This window comes from Anolis carolinensis, chromosome 4 (genome assembly GCF_035594765.1).
Source record: "Anolis carolinensis isolate JA03-04 chromosome 4, rAnoCar3.1.pri, whole genome shotgun sequence".
Lineage (NCBI taxonomy): Eukaryota > Metazoa > Chordata > Lepidosauria > Squamata > Dactyloidae > Anolis > Anolis carolinensis.
This window is the reverse complement of record NC_085844.1, coordinates 176,073,933-176,093,478: the sequence shown is the minus strand read 5'-3', so window position 1 is coordinate 176,093,478 and position 19,546 is coordinate 176,073,933. Positions and strand designations below refer to the sequence as shown.

Below are 19,546 nucleotides of genomic sequence, written 5' to 3'. Positions count from 1 at the left end.
TTCCCATATTTGAATCCTGCAACTTCTGCTCATTTTTGTTGGAGCCGCTCTGTGGAGCATTGCATTGATAGTTGCCCCATGAACAGTTGCATCCATCTCAATTACAGACCTCTCCAGTTGTTTTAGGTTCCTTTTCTTCATCTAGTTGTTGGATTTTGCCATGGACAGCCTTTTACATTCTGCAGTAATGAATATAAATACGCTCTAAATTGTGTTTGTAGTTTGGAATAATTTTTATAGCTCTGTCCGATTAATTGTTTCCGCAGAAGCCTACCCTAGAGCTGATTTGATCGCTCCTTGGTCTTCATGATTTTTATAGCCTCTCTGACTGGATCTACACTGCTATATAATCCAGTTTCTGAATCAAGATTAACTGCTTTGAACTGGATCATATGAGTCTACATTGCCATATAATCCAGTTCAAATCAATCTGGATTCAGAAACTGGATTATATGGCAATGTAGATGGGGCCTGTGACAAACTGGGGCCTTTCCAGGGACAGGTGCATTTAATCTTTTACAGTGTTTCTCTGAAACTACACACGGGAGAGAAAGAAGTCGGTATAACTCCTAGAGAAATAAGCTTGGGTACTGAGTCAATGCTTTGTTGGAAGCAGTAATCAGTACATAAAACAGAACTGTACACTGTGTGTTTTGTCTCTAGTTTCTTTAGAATTGGGAATACAAGATATTCCCTTAGAAAACATGTGAAGACAAAATAATGATTTCCTCGAATATGATGATGCTCTCTTTGGCTTCCTATCTACTTCTTTCTTCCTGTTTTAAAACCTGTTAATGTCCATGTTTTCATTTTAAGCAGATGGCACTAAATCTTCCAAAATATCCCATGCAAGGAAAATCTGCTTTCTTTTGTAAAGTATTTGGATATCATTCTAAAGCGATAAATTGCAGTGGAAGAACAGTGTACATTATGGTTGTTTTTTGTTCTGAATTTTGAATAACAGAATACCTATTCATCGTGTCTCCAAGTGGCCAGCTTCTGGTCAAAGGAAATCTAGTATAATACCAAGTTTTTAATTTTGTTTGTGTTTTTTAAAAAATACATTATAAAACTATACCCTCAATTGACTTCTGACATGATAAATCTTCTATATATATAAAAGGGTAATGAAATTTGGGCCTAGAAGTAAACAACAAAACTAAACATTCCAGAACCACGAAATTTGACAACAGAACCCAGCGGCCTTGCCGCTAGGTTCCTACCATGAAACCAAACATCTCTAACCGAATCGGGACCCAAAAAAACCCCCAAAACCAGGAAAAATGAACAGTGCATGCGCCAAACACACAACGGCACATGCCCAACACCACCACCACCCCTCAACCGTCGCTTCCGGCCTGGGCACTGACGCTGCTGCTGAGCTCCGAGGAAGGAGGGAAGAAGGAAAGTAGAGAGAAAAGAGGGAAGAAGGGGAGGAGTAAGGGAAAGGAAGAGGCCTCTCTCTCTCTCTCTCTCTCTCCTCTCAAGGTGGTGCCTGGAAGGGCAAGAGAGAAAAACAGAAAGGAAGAGAGAAAGAGGGAAGGAGAGAGAGAGAGAGAGAGAGAGAGAGAGAGAGAGAGAGAGAGAGAGAAAGAAACGGAGGAAGATAGAAAAGGAAGGAGGAAATAAGGAAAGGGAGGTTGTTAGGAATAGTGGGACTGGGAGTCCAAAAGACCTGGAGGGAGGGCCCAAGTTGGCCCATGCCTGAACTACACCTTCCAGGACTCAACATCCAGAGACATTTTTACATTGTAACTCCAGCTGTCTGTATGAATGTCTGTGTGTGTGTATGCCTGGACTTACACTTTCACAATGACCCTGTTCCAGCTTACAAACACATTATATTTCTTTAGATAATACATCTCTGTATAATAAATAGAAGTTTATATTACATTTGTGTGTGTGTGTGTGTGTGTGTGTGTGTGTGTGTGTGTGTGTGAGAGAGAGAGAGAGAGAGAGAGAGAGAGAGAGAGAGAGAAAGAGAGAGAGAGAGAGAAAGACAGACAGACCCCCTGGACAGATAGGGTAATTATATAACATATATGTATATATGTGGATGTGTATGGCTGGAATTATACTTTCAAAATGTCCCTGTTCAGACTTACAAATTAGATTTATCTAAATTAACCATCACCGCCAGCTAACACCTCCAAACAAAGGATTACCCCAGGGGAAAAACACCCAGGTTTTCAACCTGCAAATCCATTACATGCTAATCAGGGTGACTAACAACACCATTCAAACCTCCCTCACAGAGACTACTCATTGTATTCCATCTTACCAAACAAGGATTCCCATAAGAACAAACCGGTCACCTGAACAACAAATGATTCCAAAAAGCCACAGCAATGTGTGGCTGGGCAAAGCTAGTAATAAATATACATTTATGTAAAATAGTGATACTAAGGGAGAAGGGGAATAAATCAAACTTTCCAACAGAGAAAAATTCACTTGATATAAAGCTATCTCCAGAAAAATTCTGTATAGCAGGAGTAGGTAGTGTGGCTTTCCAGAGGCCGTTGGCCTCTAACTCTCACCTGTTCTAACCATCATATCCAGTTATGAGGAATACTGGAAATTGTAGTTCCTTCATATCTGGAATGCAACACTTTGCTACCTTACTGTATTGTGCATATGCAATAACTGTAAGATGGCTAAAATCTGATTACTGAGTGACGTACATAGAGGGTCCTCAAAGCAATTACATACTGGACAAATCCAGTTTTTCTTCTAAAATAATAGAACTATTGTATGTGAAATGGAATTAATTTGCAATCTGCGTATAGGGTTTTCATGGGTAACATATTTGTACATTTAGCATTATTCAAGTGTACATAGCTACAAATCTAAATTGCATTGTTATTTATACACCATAAATATTTCTTTATTTCCTGCTTAGAAATACCAGATGTATTATTATTAAAACCAGATTCAAGCCATAAAATAAATATTATGTATGTTTCTATCTATGGACCTTATGACATTAGGAAATACTCAGCTTCTGAATCTGTTGAAGAATGATTTTGAACAGATCCCATCACATGACGTTTACCCCATTCTGTCAATATTCTGTCAGAATCCGTTTGCAAAGCGTTGCAGAAACAGATTATTTGCAGATGGAATTCTAATCGTGTTTTTGAAATATTACAGATTCTTCCATTGCTGAAAAGCTGTTTTTGTGTGTGATAGGAAAATCTGTATGCATCCCATCAGCAATTGTGATTTTTAAAAGGTCATACAGTGGTGTTGATAGTGTTTTGAATGGATTAGGAGGAACCAGCCTTCCATGGTGTGATGAGTCAAAGAATCATAATAATCAGGTATGATGAGGAGAGTATACATCCTGTCTCAATACAGTATGCATCCAGTCCTAAAAAATATGGGATACATACTGATATAAACAGACTATATCTCAATGTGATAAGGTCCTATCACACACAAAATACAAATCAGGATTACAATCTTTTTCATAATCAACATCATTGTTTGCCATTTGTTTGCTAGTTAGTCTATTTAAGCCAGCACTCTATTCTGTGTTTCCATTTTCCCTCCCCCCCCCCCCCATATTTTTCAGTGCACTTGATGACAAGGAAAGGCAGCATTAAAATAATTATAACCTTTTCAATGCAGAGTCTGAATCCAAACCACACAATATAAAAACACAGCTTAACAGTCTCTCTCTCTATTTTTTTTTCTTTTTTGGTCCAAGGTGGCTACGTTTACATTTGATTCCTTTCTTTCAAATAATTTCTGGCCATCACATCATGGTTTTAAAGTGAGTAATAGATAGGTTTCTATGAAAAAAATGTGGTTTTGTTTAAGTTACAATGGATGCATTCATAGATTGTCCTTAGAAAAATGAACTTTAAAACCTCAGAGCAAGTTTTTTTAAACATAACTTTCAAAACCTCAATTTTGGTAATGAAACACACCGAGGTAAACTAAAGAGACAACAATAATAATTTATATGAGTGATTTTCCTGTGCCATGAAACCAGTTGTGGCTGGTGGGAAGAGGTCAGACTGGGCTGCAGTATTTAAAAGGCATAATGAATGGATATACTACCTTTTTAGAGGCTTATGAAGAATATTTTTTTCCAAGAGTGACTTGTGGCATTTATGTCAATGGAACAGTGAATACCCTTTGGGTTTCAATCTGGCATTTAAAACAAATTGAAACCAAAAGAGGGCAGAGTTCAGCACTATGGACAGCTCATTTAAAGGGTGGACTGAAACCCAGAGCAGATTTGTAGCTGCAATGACATGGGAGCAGTCGCCACTGAGTCCTGTCTCTCACTTGTCACCTTTCAGTGACTATGACTAAGCTCTCAGAAATATTTAAAGATGCCTCTGTTTGTACGCTTGTGACTGACAGAAATTAATGACGAAGTCCTATGGAAGGCATCAGAAGTGGCAGAAGGAAGATACAACTGCTTTCAAGTGTTTTGTGAGAGTCTGAACTGGAGTCTTTCCAAAGGAAAGCCCTTTAGTATCAACTTTGCTCACAATTCCTACTTAGAGCATAGATACAGAAATCATATCCAATTTATCCAAGCCTTATCATAGAGCCCACCTTACTGGTTATATTGCATTAGATTGGTCTAAAGTTATTTTAAAAAGAGAGATCTAAAGACCAATGCACACCTGAGGAAATCCAGAATGAAAATCACGGAACTGGAAGGAATTGGAGTTCAAGATACCAAAGGAAAGAAAGAGGTGTTCTTTGCTAACTAAATAAATGTCTATTATCCTATTCCTACCTGGCACTGTGTCTCCCTTTGGTCCTATTTTGCTGAAGAGAACATTCCTGGAAATTACCTCCCTTCTGACTTACTGGCCTTTTGTGTAATATTATTATTTGGAAGAGTTGTCACTTTCCTGATTTGTTAGTATCAGCTTCTAAATCAATTTGGACCAAATTATTCAAATTAGCATAATGAGCTCGTTATATCTTAATTCCAACTTTAGAGGATTGAGGGTGAAGCTAAACATTGATTGCGTGGCTACTATTAAAACTAGCCACACACACTCTCCAGCAACTCCTTGTGAAATGAAATGTTTAAGGTGACACCATCAGACTAGTGCAGTGGTTCCCAACCTTTGGTCCTCCGGGTCTTTTGGACTTCAACTTTCAGAAATCCCAGCCATCTTACCAGTGGTTAGGAATTGTGGGAGCTGAAGTCCCAAACACCTACCTGGAGAACTAAAGGCTGGGAACCACAGCATTAGGAGTTTCTGTGCTTTGCAAATGACAGCCAATGAACGGCAGCACGTTCAGGAGAAAGAAGAAGAGATGTAGAGCTGCTGCCTTTTCAGCCTAAAGCTATACACAAACAGCCTTTTAACCAGAATAAGTGATCCATGGGCTGCAATACTTAAATGAAAATGAAAAATTATCATAGATATTACTGTAACACCCTTTTAGTAAATAGTGAGAGGGCAGCTCCAGTAAAGATCACTCTTCCTGTCATATCTGCTTCTGGGGAAGTATGATTCTGATGGACAGGAGAAAGCAGACTGCCAGGAATTGTCTCTCTAGATAAAAGAGAGATTGTGTTGTTTTCAGAAGTTATTAAGTAGGAGACTTGAACCTAATCAGGCTCCTGATTCAAATCTCCTAGCTTCTGCCTGGTAGCATTATTGCTTTCAACCCTCCTTCTTAACAACTAGCAGTGCTTTTTGGATGTCCATGTTTTCCTGACTTTGGACTGGCTACAATTGCTGATTTTATTGTACTTTTTGCTGGCTTAATTTATCTGGACTGCCGACTTGCTGAACAATGTCTGGACTGGCTGATGACCACTCTATTGCTTTTCCTTTCATCCTGCTGGATATCCTCTCTCTGACCTGAACTAAATTAACTCCCAACAGTTCTTAAACTCAAACCATTGGGTTCCTCGATCACTTGCTGAATGGAACACAGGACATTTCTATGAAATCACTTCATACCCCAAGAGGTCTCAGTTCATGACTGATCCTTTCCAATTTGTTCTTCTCTTTTTCATCTAAACTCTTCATCATTTCCTCAACTCTTCTAAGCAAACAAATAATCTTTTCTTTCTTGTCTTTCTTAGTGCTGTCTTTGTGTGATCTGGACAGAGTTCATGCTTTTAATCTTCCATCAAAAGCCAGTATTTCAGTTCTTCAAATAATTCTTTAATTTCCCACCCACTTAAGCAAGACCAAATACACTAAAATGTGATATGAAGACTTGCCACGGCAAAATGGAATTCCTAAAGTTCTAGACACAAAACCAGATGGCTGATCTTCAGTTTAATGAAGGGAGTCCCTACTACATTTTAACTAATTAACAATAGCCATGCCGTCTTCTTTACACAAAAGAGGATAAATCCAGCATCCTTACTAAAAGAATTTTTTAATGTGGATCACAAAATGAAAATATTACAGCAACTATCTATACAAAGTAAAGCTTCTGTATTTAACATAAAAGTACAGCATTATTGATTGTCTATAGGTGCTGCCTTTTGCTTTATTAAAAGCTATGGTCTTTCCAAATGAGTCAGATGATCTCTTGATATGTCAGTTTGGTCTTTTTGACTTCTAATAAGAATCATATGGTTAAAATCCTTTTGGATCCAATTATTTGTCATTTTGATAGTGCACTATATGTATAGTTTTCCATGAAGGATGAAGTTATATAGAACCTATTGAATAACCAGAAAACTTACAGCCGTTATGTTGAACTTCCACACTGTCATGAAAATTCAGCAGAAAACACAAAAGCATTGTTCTGTTATTGTGCAAGCTTTTGCACTACAAAGTACAGCACAACTTGATCTTTGTGCAAGGCTAGTAGCCATGAAGATGCATTTTTAATGTTTCAATACACATTTTTGGCCCAAACCTTTTTGATTCAAAAAATAAGACAAAAGCTGCAGTCCAAGGTCCTGCATGAGACCAAGATAAGAAGCCCAAGAAGCTGCCCACCCTTGTTACAAACTCATCCTAATTCTGAGCAATCACTGGTCAGATAAGTTTGATTTTTATATTCTAGATAACAATTTAGCTTTGCATATAGTGGTAACAGAATAAGAGATCTGATGCCCAGCCATAAAAAAACTTGATCAACTCCATATTTTAACATTTACCTATGTACTGCAAAGGTATCAACACATTTCATAGATGTAATCACTAGCAGACCCAGCAGGCACTCTCAGCTGACACAAATGAAAGATTTATTGTTGGGATGATGAAACAAAGAGTAGGCTGTGCAAACTTTGTGGAGTTGGATTATGAGAACATACTTTTTCCATTTCCCATTTTCAAATGCCTTTGGGTGCACTTTCAAAAGAAAGACCAAGATAAGTTATTCAACTAAGCAAGTTGCAAGATATTTGAACACAGGAACCTCTTTGTGGACACGCTATCTGTATACACAGCAAGAATAATACAAGAACAGAGAGCAGAACTAACAATGTGCCCTGTTTATTTCACGTGCCTCGTGACTTGAGGGTTGGGTTGCTAACCTGAAAGCTGCCAGGTTCAAATCCCACCTGGGGAGAGTGTGGATGAGCTCCCTCTATCAGCTCCAGCTCCATGTGGGGACATGAGAGAAGCCTCCCACAAGGATGGTAAAAACATCAAAACATCCGGGCGTCCCCTGGGCAATGTCCTTGCAGACGGCCAATTCTCTCACTCCAGAAGCGACTCAAGTTGCTCCTGACACACACACACACAAATTCATGTGCGAATACCACAAAGGAAGACACACAGACTAACAGAATTATTACTATTTATTTTTCCCCTTATATCTCAGTTTTAATTAAAATCTAATTCACTAAAACAAAGCATTTTCCAAATATACATATTTGTAATTCAATATTCAATGAAAAGAAACCATTTCTGCACTAAAGTTGTTGTGAGAGTGAATTCATCCCCAAAACAAACTGTTATCTGTCAATTTCTTTGTCCCTGCTATTTCTAAAACTTAAATATTTGTTCTTAAATTTAAATATAGCCAATGAGATTATTTATTTATTTATTTATTACAACATTTATATCCCGCCCTTCTGACCCAACAGGGGACCACAGGGCGGCTTACAATAAAACACACATATTAGGAAAGTTTTATAACTCCCAATACATTCTGTAATAAAAATAGTTATTCCATGCTGATTATCATCTAACACATTCCATGTAACCTCTGGTTTCAGTGTTAATCTCAGTCCTATTATTAGCAAAATGGACCCTGATATAGGATTCCAATATGATTAATTGTTTGGGAAGTTTTCATACACATAGAAGACAGCATATTCCCATTGCTATAGTTTCAATTCTTAAATTCATTTGCTTTCAAAGTTTTATGACACCTTGCCAGGATTAACATACCACTGGAGGAAAAAAAGCTTACCTGAAGGAAACAAATGTTGAAAATTATGACATGGCATTATAGCCAGTTTTATATGGTTTTGAATCATATCTATTGTGAGATATGAATCTGTATTATTTCAGTCTGTCTCTTTCATTCCTTCCCACCCCCCACCCTCTAAATACATCATATGTTGCTAGAGCTCTTAACTGGCAATGATTAGAAAATATTTGAGTTGCAAAGCTGTTCAACTGAAAATATTGGCCCTTGTGAAATGATTAATTTTTCTTTTAATTTCCTCCCACATAATAAATCCATTATCTACTATTATAGGGATGGGGAAAGTGAAGCCCCAACCCCATTTCTCCAGGAGCCCAAGCACTTGGAAGTTCTCCAAAGTTCTCATTTTCACCCAAGAAAGGAAATTTAGAATTTTCAGCATTTGAGGGAGTTTTCACCAGAAGATCACTCTTAAGACGTTAAATAATGTGGTGGCAGTGCTTCAAACTCTAAAACACTGCCTGAAAACTAGCTTGTCTAGCGTAGAAAGCCGAAATGACATGAGGTCGGTTAAAAAATAACCAATGTGCATCTAATAACCAAAGTGTATCAATTTGTCCACAAAGTGTCGCATTGCTTTGAAATCAATTTTTGAACTGCATACATTTGTTTTTTCTCAAACCATGCTGAAGTTGCTAAGAGGACTAAAGCCAGTGCTCATTTGAGCTTTTAAAAAAATCAAATTTCTGCTGGGAAATTTACAGTATCTTTCAGCCATTTAATTTGCATAGCTCCCACATCACAGTACAAATTCATTCTGCTTGATTTTAATATAATGAAATCAATTAAGGAAATAAAATTAAAAAGGTTAGGGGATAATGGCAATTGTAGTCCAAAGAAGAATTAAAACTGACATGAGAAAGAGCAAAATATACAGCAGTGAGATTTGCACTGTGAAGACTGCACAAAAAGCACCAAGCTATAACTAAAACATCTGATTTAGTTTGCTGATTAAGTGATTTATATTGTCAAAATAAAAGGGTGTGGTATCTATAAAACGGTTTGTTTTAAAGATGAATAGTGTTCCCTCACTTATTGCTGGGGTTACGTTCCAGGACCACCCGCAATAAGTGAAAATCTGCGAAGTAGGGACACTATATTTATTTTAATATTTATACATTATTTTAGTAGTTATACACTATTTTAAGTCTTTATCAACCAATCGTGTGTTGATAAATCGCCTTCTCCTGTTGCAGCTTGGGCTCCTTTTCTCTCCCTTTGGCTTCTCCTTCCTCCCTTCCTTAGGCTGAAAATTGTAATTTTTATGATTTATAATAGTCTTTTAGAGTTTATTGAAAAACCGCAAAACAGTGAATCCGTGAAAAGTGAACCGCGAAGTAGTGAGGGAACACTGTACTGTTTAGTCAATTTTGTCCTATCAGCATATAGCATCTATCTAGGAATCATTCCTCAATCAATGCTATGATGTAGACCTAGATTCTCTACCGTGTAGCTTATTTTGAAAGGCACAAATTATAGCATTTTGAAAAGCAAATGCCATCTCTCTAAATGGGCCTTTGATATTATTGCTGGTGGATTTTAAGATTTATTTTTATTCCTTGTATTAAATCTTACAGTAAGCCTCCCTGAATCTTAATTTTGGGAGAAAAGTGGGATATCAGTTGTTAAAGAAGGTACTGGGTAGATCTGCTGAGGACAGCCAATCGCAACTCAGGGAGGCTGTGAAGAAGAGCTGCAGGTGAACAGAATATAACAAAAACAGAAACTTCTCTTTGAGAGAGCCATGCAGGGTTTGGAACAGATAGGATTCGGTTTTGACAGAGATCAGGTATGGATTTAACAGAGAAGACAACAGGCATAGATGGGGTTCACATTTCTCAAGACAGCACAATCAGAAAGAAAGGACTGACTCCATTCTGGGGAACTATGAAAGAACAGAATGTTGAAAAGTTATAGCATTAAATTTTAATAAATCTAAATTTGTTATTTTTTTAACTGTTTTTGCCTATCTCTATCAAGTTGAATTAGAAATCAGGCCATACTTATAATGAATGACCATATAACCACATAGCTACAGGTCAACAATTAAGGGACTATCCTGAGGTCCAAGGACCCCATCCAGAAAGAGAGTTATGATTAAAATCTATGGTGAAAAACCATTCCAAACCACTAAGATCCCTTTGGACCTCCAAGTGTCACAACTACCATATGACTATTATGTAATGTGATCCTTCAGGGCAAGGTGCACAAGCTATATCTTGCATGAAGGCACCAAACATATGGTGTGGTCCCCTATGTTCACCTACTGCTATCAAATCTAACTTAAACTTGACAGGCATCACTGTTTCTGTTTCACTAATGTCCAGTATGTCACTAAAACCTAGTGACTAAATGGGGATGGCATTCAACTCTGTCCCTTTGGAGACATATCATAAACCTGGGACTGGCTTGGACTGATGGGAGCTGTAGTCCAATAACATCAGGACAGTCACAAGCTCCTCAACCCAACATTAGGGCAATCATAATGAGGTCTGAAGCCAATCAAAATGCATTCAAATAATCAGTCACATTGATACTTAATGATCTTAGAAAACATGTTCCAAACTTTAGTATTCCTGTGCAAGAGAAGATTAACTGTGACAGAACATGAGCACGCCAAAGATATGGCAGAAAACCACTGTTTCTTCATAATTATTGCCAAAGGATAGGTTCAATAATGATCTTACAATCAGTCACAAGCCTTTTGCTAGATATATTGAAATTGTCTACCAAACTGTTTAATCTATCTCAGTTCCTAGGTAAAGGCAAAGACTATAATCAGGGTAATTGTGTTACGAGTCAGACACCAGCCAATATAAACAACTCAGTTTATTGCAAAAACAACACAAAGAAGCCTAAGAAACAACCAAAAGGAGGCTCAAAACACTTTCTCTTCAGTGTGAAGTAACAATGTCCAAAAAGAACGGAAAAGACCCAAACTTGGGATATAATCTGGATTGTCCTGGGAAATAATCCATATTAAAACAAACTTAGTTGAAAAGGCTGGAAACTTGCTCCACCTGCTGGTTGGAGCTAAACAAACACATTAAAGCTATCAGCAGTAACCCACAATGACCAATGGCCACACAATGTCCCAAAACGTTACTAAAGCAAAACCACGTTGTAAAGGAGAAGTCACAGCTGCCACGTCCGGTCCGCGTTGTTAGGGAGAAGTCACAGGTGTCAAGTTCCAGTCCAAGTCGTCAGGGAGAAGTCTCAGTCACCAAATTCCAGTCCAGGTTGTCCAGGTTGTCCGGAAGAAGTCACAGTCACTGAATTCCAGTCCAGGTCATCAGGAAGAAGTCACAGTCACCGAATTCCAGTCCAAGGTAAACACAAAGAGCCAAAGCGACGGAGGCAAGCCGGCAGCTAATGCATAAAACCAACACAAGACAATCCAGCGCAAACCCACACAATGTCAGCCCCCATTGCCACTAAAAACCCGGGGTAACTTACGTCCCAAAGCAGTCTTCCAAACACGTCTTCTGAAACAGAGATCCCGAAAAGTGCCCAACAAAACACCTTGCCGATTGCAAAGTTACATTAGCAACAAACTTACTTTTATCTACAAGTCCTCCTCTGAACTTGAGCCAGCCAACGCCCCATCCACAGCTGGTTCCTGCAAATCCTCATTAGAGCTGGAGTCACCCAATGCCCCACCTCCAGCTGCAGCCCTTCTATGATCTCTCCAGCCAGATCACCTTCTATCCAAACCCATAACTCCCCAGGATCCATCTGTATCTTCTCCGTGCCATCCCTCAAATGTACCACTGCTTGTGGGCTCCTCAAGAATCTCCCGGATCTCCTGAACCTTAGTCCAATCCATCACCTCACTCCTAGACTCTGACATCCCATCCTCCTGACTCCCAGTCCCACAATCCTCTTCAAAACCCTCAAAGGTATCATCATCAGAGGGCTCCATAAGTATTTCCCAGATTCTCTTCCTTTGTTGCTCCTCTTCGGAGTCTTGCTCACGAGCAGTCTTCCTGCCTCTTCTAATACAACTAGTAGGATCTCTACTTGAAGACTCCATCACAACAAATTGTGCATAGGAGTCATCATATCAACCAACAGAGTCTTCTTCACATTCTACTCATCATGAACAGCATCGACAAAAAGGTCAACCTTACAATTTAAAAACAAACCAAATGCATCCCTTATCAACTGGCTGCTGCACTTAAAGACAATCCATGCAGGACCTAATCATTGGAAGGTTGGTCCCAAGAATGCATTTACACCAAGGGCAATTTTAAAAGTATTCCACACCAGTAAGCCAACAGGAGTTGTGATATTCATTCATCACAAGTTATATTAGACAGTGACACAAACATTAACTGTAGCAGCATTATTGTAATTTTATGTAAGCAGCATAATAGATATGAAAGCTGTGTAGCTGAATATTAGGTTTACAATGGTACACATTCATTCAAATAACACATTTACATTTGAAAGCAGAGCCTTAAATATTATTATATATTACTGAGGTCACTATTTATTATTACTCAGAATGACAGTGGGACAAAAAGACAATGTGAGAAATCCTCTTGTTTTGTTTTGATTTTCTAAACAGAAAACATGTAAGCTAGTTAATTTTTGCTCTCAGACAATCAAAATTCCAATTGTCTGGGACATCAAATCTAAAAAAGCATGAAATTAATCTTCAAAAGTTCAGATCCGAGAGGCATTGCATCATTATTTTTGTTGGATATATTTTTGATCATAATGCAGATGAGCACCAAATTTAATAAAACTAAAATAACACAAGTTAAGTATGAAACATAACAGGATATTGCAAAGAGATTAGGTAGTTTCCTTCAGACTACTTACATAGCCCAAAGAATAAAGACAGCAAGACCAGAAACGAAACAAATGGCAAACCCACACAAATGAAAGGACATGATGTAAAAAAGGAATCAATTAATTAAAATATTTAACAGAAAATAAAAACACTACTCATAGAGATGTTGGCATCAAAACAGAAGAAAGAACCCAAAAATATCAGTAAGTCCTTTGCAGCAGATAGACTTTTGCTTTTCCACTGCCTGTTGCTGAGAAGAGAAGCACAGGGGCTAAATTTAAACCAGCTGTAATGATGAGTGTTACAGTTGGACTGAAGGGAAGCTTACCTCATGAAAGTATACTGTGGAAACCGCTGTTGGAAAGATAATAAAAGGATTAACTGCCATTTTAGTGGACCATTTACTTTTCAATCAAAATGTCTCATGTACTTCCTGTTCTCAAGTAGCCTGAATTCCAAAATTCCTTTGTCTATTACTGTACTAGTAGCAAGGCCTGTCATAAGAAATTAATAATTTTACATGGACAGGAGCTTTTATGCACACAGACAGGGAGCTACTTGTTGCCAGCCTCCCTTGAACACGCTCAACGCAGATTTAGCCAGCAATTTTTGCTGAAAAGACTGGAATGATACCCAGACTCAAAGAAAGCAAGAATGTGCATTGGAAGGGTACTGGAAGCAACAGAAGAAGAAATGTCTTTCTGACAGGAGTGGGAAGGGAAAGGGAATGAGAATCAACAGAAAGGCTGTTGATTCTTACTTACACGAGTATTTTAAACACAGAGAGACACAAACACATACAGTAAACTCTGCAAATTATTTTTAAATCGTGTAAAGATGTTAAAGTGTGCAAAACAATACCCTGTTTGAACTCATGGTTATTAATTTCACCTGAAAATTTCAAGTAATACTGAACAAAACATATACTGTACATACAGTCTTAGTATAGTTAGTAGGTAATAACATTTTATTATGTTCTGTAAATAAACATACTCCCAAGTGATGCTCATTTCAAAGAGGTGAGCTCAGTGCTTAAAATTCCAACTTCAGAACATTTTTCAACTAATGCTGAAAAAAGATGCTTTTAACAGCCCAGAGTCACAGCTTACTTCAGTGGTAAACGCAGGATCTTAATAATGCATTCGTTATTTCAAATATTTAACCCTCCTTCCCCCTGCCCAAACTCTCCTTTTCTAAACAAATACACTTAGTCTTACCATAAAATCTTTCACAGTTGGCACAAAATTGTACAGTTGCTTCTGTAATGGCAGGTCCCCAATTATTATTGGAATACAAAGCACACTCAAAATACTGAACTGAAATCATTCATTTTTCAATGCAAATTAACACAATGACATCATGATAGTAATCTCAAAGCATTCTTCAACATGAATTACAAGAACTGGTTTGTGCAAAACATCTAACAGCAAAGGTAACATTAGAAAACTGCCATTCAAAAGCTGTCAAAGACACAGTTCAAAGAATATGTGGAGAGTATTTCTTGCTGTGCCTAGATTTCTGTATCACATCTTTCATCAGTATAAAAAACTGAGCTTCTTTAGTCTGAAAACAAAGTTTTAAAATGGAAGAGAAAAATGAAGAAAATATGGTTTAAAAGATTTTTAATATTATACATCGAACTTGGCTGTGCAACCCAGATATTTTCAGTTTTAAATTTCTAATACTAAGAATAAATTATCTTTTTTAAAAAAATACAGATAAACTGAAGATTTACTAAATCTAGCTTTATGCAAGTATCTGTGCTGTTTAGTATGCTAACAAGGGGTAATTTTTGTAATTAAGAACTTTCTAAATCTTTCTAGAAAGCAATATAGTTGATAAGAAAAATGGTTTATCCATTATTATTATTATTATTATTATTATTATTATTATTATTATTATTATTATTATTATTCTGTTCATAAACTTTACTCACTCAGTCAAAATACTTACACATCAAATTACTATGGCTAAAAAGAGCAATGTGCCTGCAATCTTCATAGTTCAAAATATTTGGTAAGAAATTAAATAAGGAGTGTCTAACATAAGAAAGTGAAACTACCCATAAATAGAAACATATATACATATATGGAAGATTGATTCCTATATACAGAAGAAAGCAGATGCAGAACAACTCTTATAATATTGGCTTACTAATGGACACCCACCAACACAATGGCATCTTCTTCTGCTACCCATTTCTGTGTAGCACTATGCAATTACCTAAATACCTGCCCTGGAGAGTTCCCTAGGCCTTCCAAACAGGATTTGAAGATGCACAGTACACTGCTGGGAGGGGGATGAATTGTGTCCTTCTCAGATCCACTGAAGAAAACAGTTCTATCCACAGAAAGATCCTGCCAAGTCCTGCCCACTATTTTGCTTCTTCACAAAAAGACTACCTGTATATATTTCAGATTTCAATATTAATGTCAAAAATACGTAGTATGATTTTACATAGGATTTGTGTTACATAAGAACAGTAAAGACAAATATCACTTAAGTAAAATAAACATTAAATATTAAATAACCAAAAAAATAAGTAAGGTGTAAACACTAAGCTAATCTGGGAATCTGCTATTGCAACACATCCAATGAAGGGGTTTAAAACCAGTATAAAAAAGATTAGGACTAGATCCTTTATGTATCCCTGGGTATGCCAGAAGATAGAGATAAAACTGGCACATCCACACTGACCACTTAATATGGATTGAAGGCATCTCAAAAACATGGTATGCAAATGACATATGGCGTGAATGTGCATAGAAGCATGCCTTAAAGTCATTACCCCAAAATAAGCAAAGACGCATGGCGTTTTGAATAGGCCCTCTATTGTGCATCACTGTGCTCAGGTGTAAACTACATTGTATGGCGAGACTGATTAAGAGACAGATGTTCCGGTGATCTGCACATGCACACTGAAGCAGGGAGAGTTGAAAAAATAAATCCTCCACATGAAGCCATTAATACTCTGGATCTAGGAGATGGGTTGGAGACTACCTCTCCAGACCTGACCCTGATCAGCTGCATGTTGGCTTTGCATCCTTCTCTGCCTCTTCCATTTTGCATTACTTGGTCTATCTAGATGTGCCCTATGATTTCACAGGAATATACAGTGGACCCACCATATCCACAGGGACTTGGTTCCGGGATCACAGATATGAAAAAAATGATCAAGTGCAATGGTATTAAATGGCGGTATTGTTAACACTCACACACATCTTCATTCTCACCACTGAAATTAAATAATACTGGGTGTAAAGATCCACGGACAGCTAAAACAGCAAATATGGATATGCAGATCCAGAAGGTCTGCATATTGTCATATGAAGATAACCAACCTACAGGACTTCTCATTCAAAGACTCCACTGAGTTGGCAACATACTTACATTTCCGTAACACCGGATCAACAGTGGCATATAACTTGTTGTAAAATTATCATATATCCCTTGAGTTTAAAACCTTCAAAGGGAATTCCTCTAATTTCTGAGGACATAGTATGTGGTGGGTGTTCCTTTTTTTCAGAAAGTATATCAGCTGTACTCTAGTGAACACACACTATATCTCCAGAGTATTCCATCTTTGCTGACATTTTGATGAGGCAACCCAATCTGCTGGTGTGGTTATTCCTTTGTAAGCAATACTTTTGGGGCTGCAAACAAAAGTTTCATATTTCACAGCTGGGTTTGGAAGCTCTGGCCAATCTTGTCTTGTTGTTATCTATTCTATTCGGGGTTTCATATTATGGATGCTTTCAGCATGTGAAAAGCCAATTGCTAGTCATTAGCTTTTATTTTAATTGCCCACATTACGGTAATAATACAGAGACAATAGTGTCCCTGAGATGTCTTCTTTGGAATTATTATGTATCTGAAAATGCCTGGTCTGAAAAGAAAACTTTTATTGGTCATCTCAAAACTCTTGATGCTGTTGTTTAACATAAAATGAAACCCACCCTTCAAGTAATATTACATGCTCAATTTTAATTGTTAATAAATGCTAGGATTCTCTTCCTTTTCTGTAATCTGTCATTTCAAAGGCTTCTGCTCTGTTGGGATACTGTTCAAAAGGCAGAATGAAAAGAATTTTCATTAAATGTGCTTCTTGATTTAAAACATTGCCCGAGGCACAAAACTCTCTCCCCATTTTACATCAAATTGCTGCAGGTTACTTTGATCATCACATGGATGTTTCAGAGGCTACTTCAAGAACAAACCACCACATTAAATGTTAAGCTTTTTGATGAGGGCAACAAAACATTATTCGCTGACATTACCTTCATAATTCAAGCGCTTCCTCTCAGAAATAAGATTATTCCATGCACCCCCCTCCCCACAGTTCCCCCATGGAAGCATCACAGACCAATATAATTGTAGTGGAAATGTACTCCAAGACAGCAATGATTGGAAAGGATTCAGTGTATGTTTCCAGTCCAATTCTGTTTAGAAATATAACAGAATATGTTAACAGTAAAACACAATAATTAGATTTTGCAGAATATTTTTAAAAGGAGGGGAAAGTGCAAAGACCTCATCATATTTCTAGTCAAATAAATACATTCCAGACTTACCATACATTTGTTTGGTTTTTCGCCAGAATGAACTCTCATATGGATCAGCAGTTTGTATCGGGCATTGAAAGGCTTGTACCGACGGACACAACCAGTCCAGAAGCAAGTGAAGTCCTCCCCTTTCCGTTGATCAATATGTGTCTTTTCTATGTGGCGGACCAGTTCGTCTTGTTGATCATAGGCAGCGCTACAGTCAATCCACCGACAGGCCTGTTTTCCATTGCTGATCTCTTGTTCATCTCCTTCACTCATTTGAAGAGACTTTGGAGACATGGAGGCATGTAGATGTGAGAGCCTCCCTTGACTTTGGTTTTGGGGCTGGTGTAAATGATAAGGTGGTGGCAGCTCTTGGTGATGCTGAAAAAGATCTGAGGAAGGAGAATATTCATCCAGTGGTTCTTGTTTTAAAAAATTCACCTTCTGGTTGCTAAGTGAAGTATCCCGCTGAGGAGAATTAGCACTGTTTGCGATAAAGCAGCGGCTTGCATTTTCGCCCGGTTGCTGCATTGGCGGATGGTCACAGTCCGATCGGGTGATTTCAGCGGAAAGAGGCACAAGGCATACAGAAGGGGAAGGAAGATGGCAATGGTTTCCAGGGTGGGAGCAAGACAGGGGGTGAGAAGGTTTCTGTGCTCCGTGGAGAGGAATCTCTCCAGGAGAAGAGGAAATGCCAGTCGAATTAGTCCGCAGTCCATTCACGCAGGTAACCAGTGACGTCTGTGACGTGTGAATGATAGTTGTAATATCAATCCCATCGGCAGAAGACGGCAGCATGGAAAGGCATCTCTTCTTCAGGTTGTTAGCCTGGTGCCTGCTCAAATGCTGAGGGCTGCTGAGTGACACTGAGCTCAGGGAGGAGCAATGTTCATTATTAAACAAGTACGGTGAAAGTGAATTTGTAAGGCCATTGTTCATGAGGTCTATTTCAGGATGGAGGTTGCCCGAGCTTCTCAGTTCCATTCCTTCAGCAATGCCTCTGTAGGCGGAAACCTCAGAAAGTCCTTTATAATGGCTTGGGTGCTCTTGTTTTATATGATGAGTAGTGTGGCTCCCATTCATACATGCCGTGGTAGAGTCTGCTGAGTCGTGGAAAGACGGAGGCCTGCAACACAGTTTCAATTGTCATCACTAAGTGGAAAGGCATTTTACTATTTTCATGCAAGATGCACTTTTATTAGAACCCTTACTTACCTGAATATTATTTTAATTCATGTAGACATTAATAAAACAATAAATAATAAATTGCATTTAAAAAATAAAATAAAATATGGGAAGCATTTTGTATGATACTAGTTTTTCCTTTACAAAGTGTAACGTACCTGTGCAGCCGTTTTCAAAATGATGTCCTTGTTTTGCCTTTCTGACTTATGGAGATCCTAAGACAATTGCTCATAGCATTTACTTGGCAAGATTTGTTCAAAGGGGGGATTGCCATTGCTTTCTTCTGAAGCTGAGAAAATGTGACTTGCCCAAGTTCACCCATTGGGTTTTTATAGGCCAGAGGGGATTGGAAGCTTGATCCCCTAGAATTCAAAACGCAAACCTCTATACCATACTGGCTCTCTTAGAATGACATGATCCTTTTAAATGTCTCTCTGTGTCTTATGCGGGAAATGGGGACAAAATAGAACTCATTAGCTCTAGCCACATTTTCCCAATTATACACAGTTTAGTAAAATTACATGAACCAAAAACTCTTGGAATTTTACTACCATGTCCAGGAAAAAAAAATCAGCTCACACTTTCAAATTATTTTACCCAGAGCCATAGTTGTTTCTCATTTGAAAAT

At 38.0% G+C, this 19,546-nt stretch overlaps 1 protein-coding gene across 2 annotated transcripts in view; it reads right to left on the bottom strand.

Moving 5' to 3' along the window:
- Window positions 1-19,546, bottom strand: part of glis1 (GLIS family zinc finger 1) — a 267,434-nt gene that overhangs the window by 127,416 nt on the left and 120,472 nt on the right. For both annotated transcript variants that reach the window (XM_062979605.1, XM_062979606.1), the window contains one exon: window positions 17,758-18,859. In XM_062979605.1, coding sequence (XP_062835675.1) covers window positions 17,758-18,859 — 1,102 coding nt within the window. The remainder of the gene's footprint in view (window positions 1-17,757; window positions 18,860-19,546) is intronic.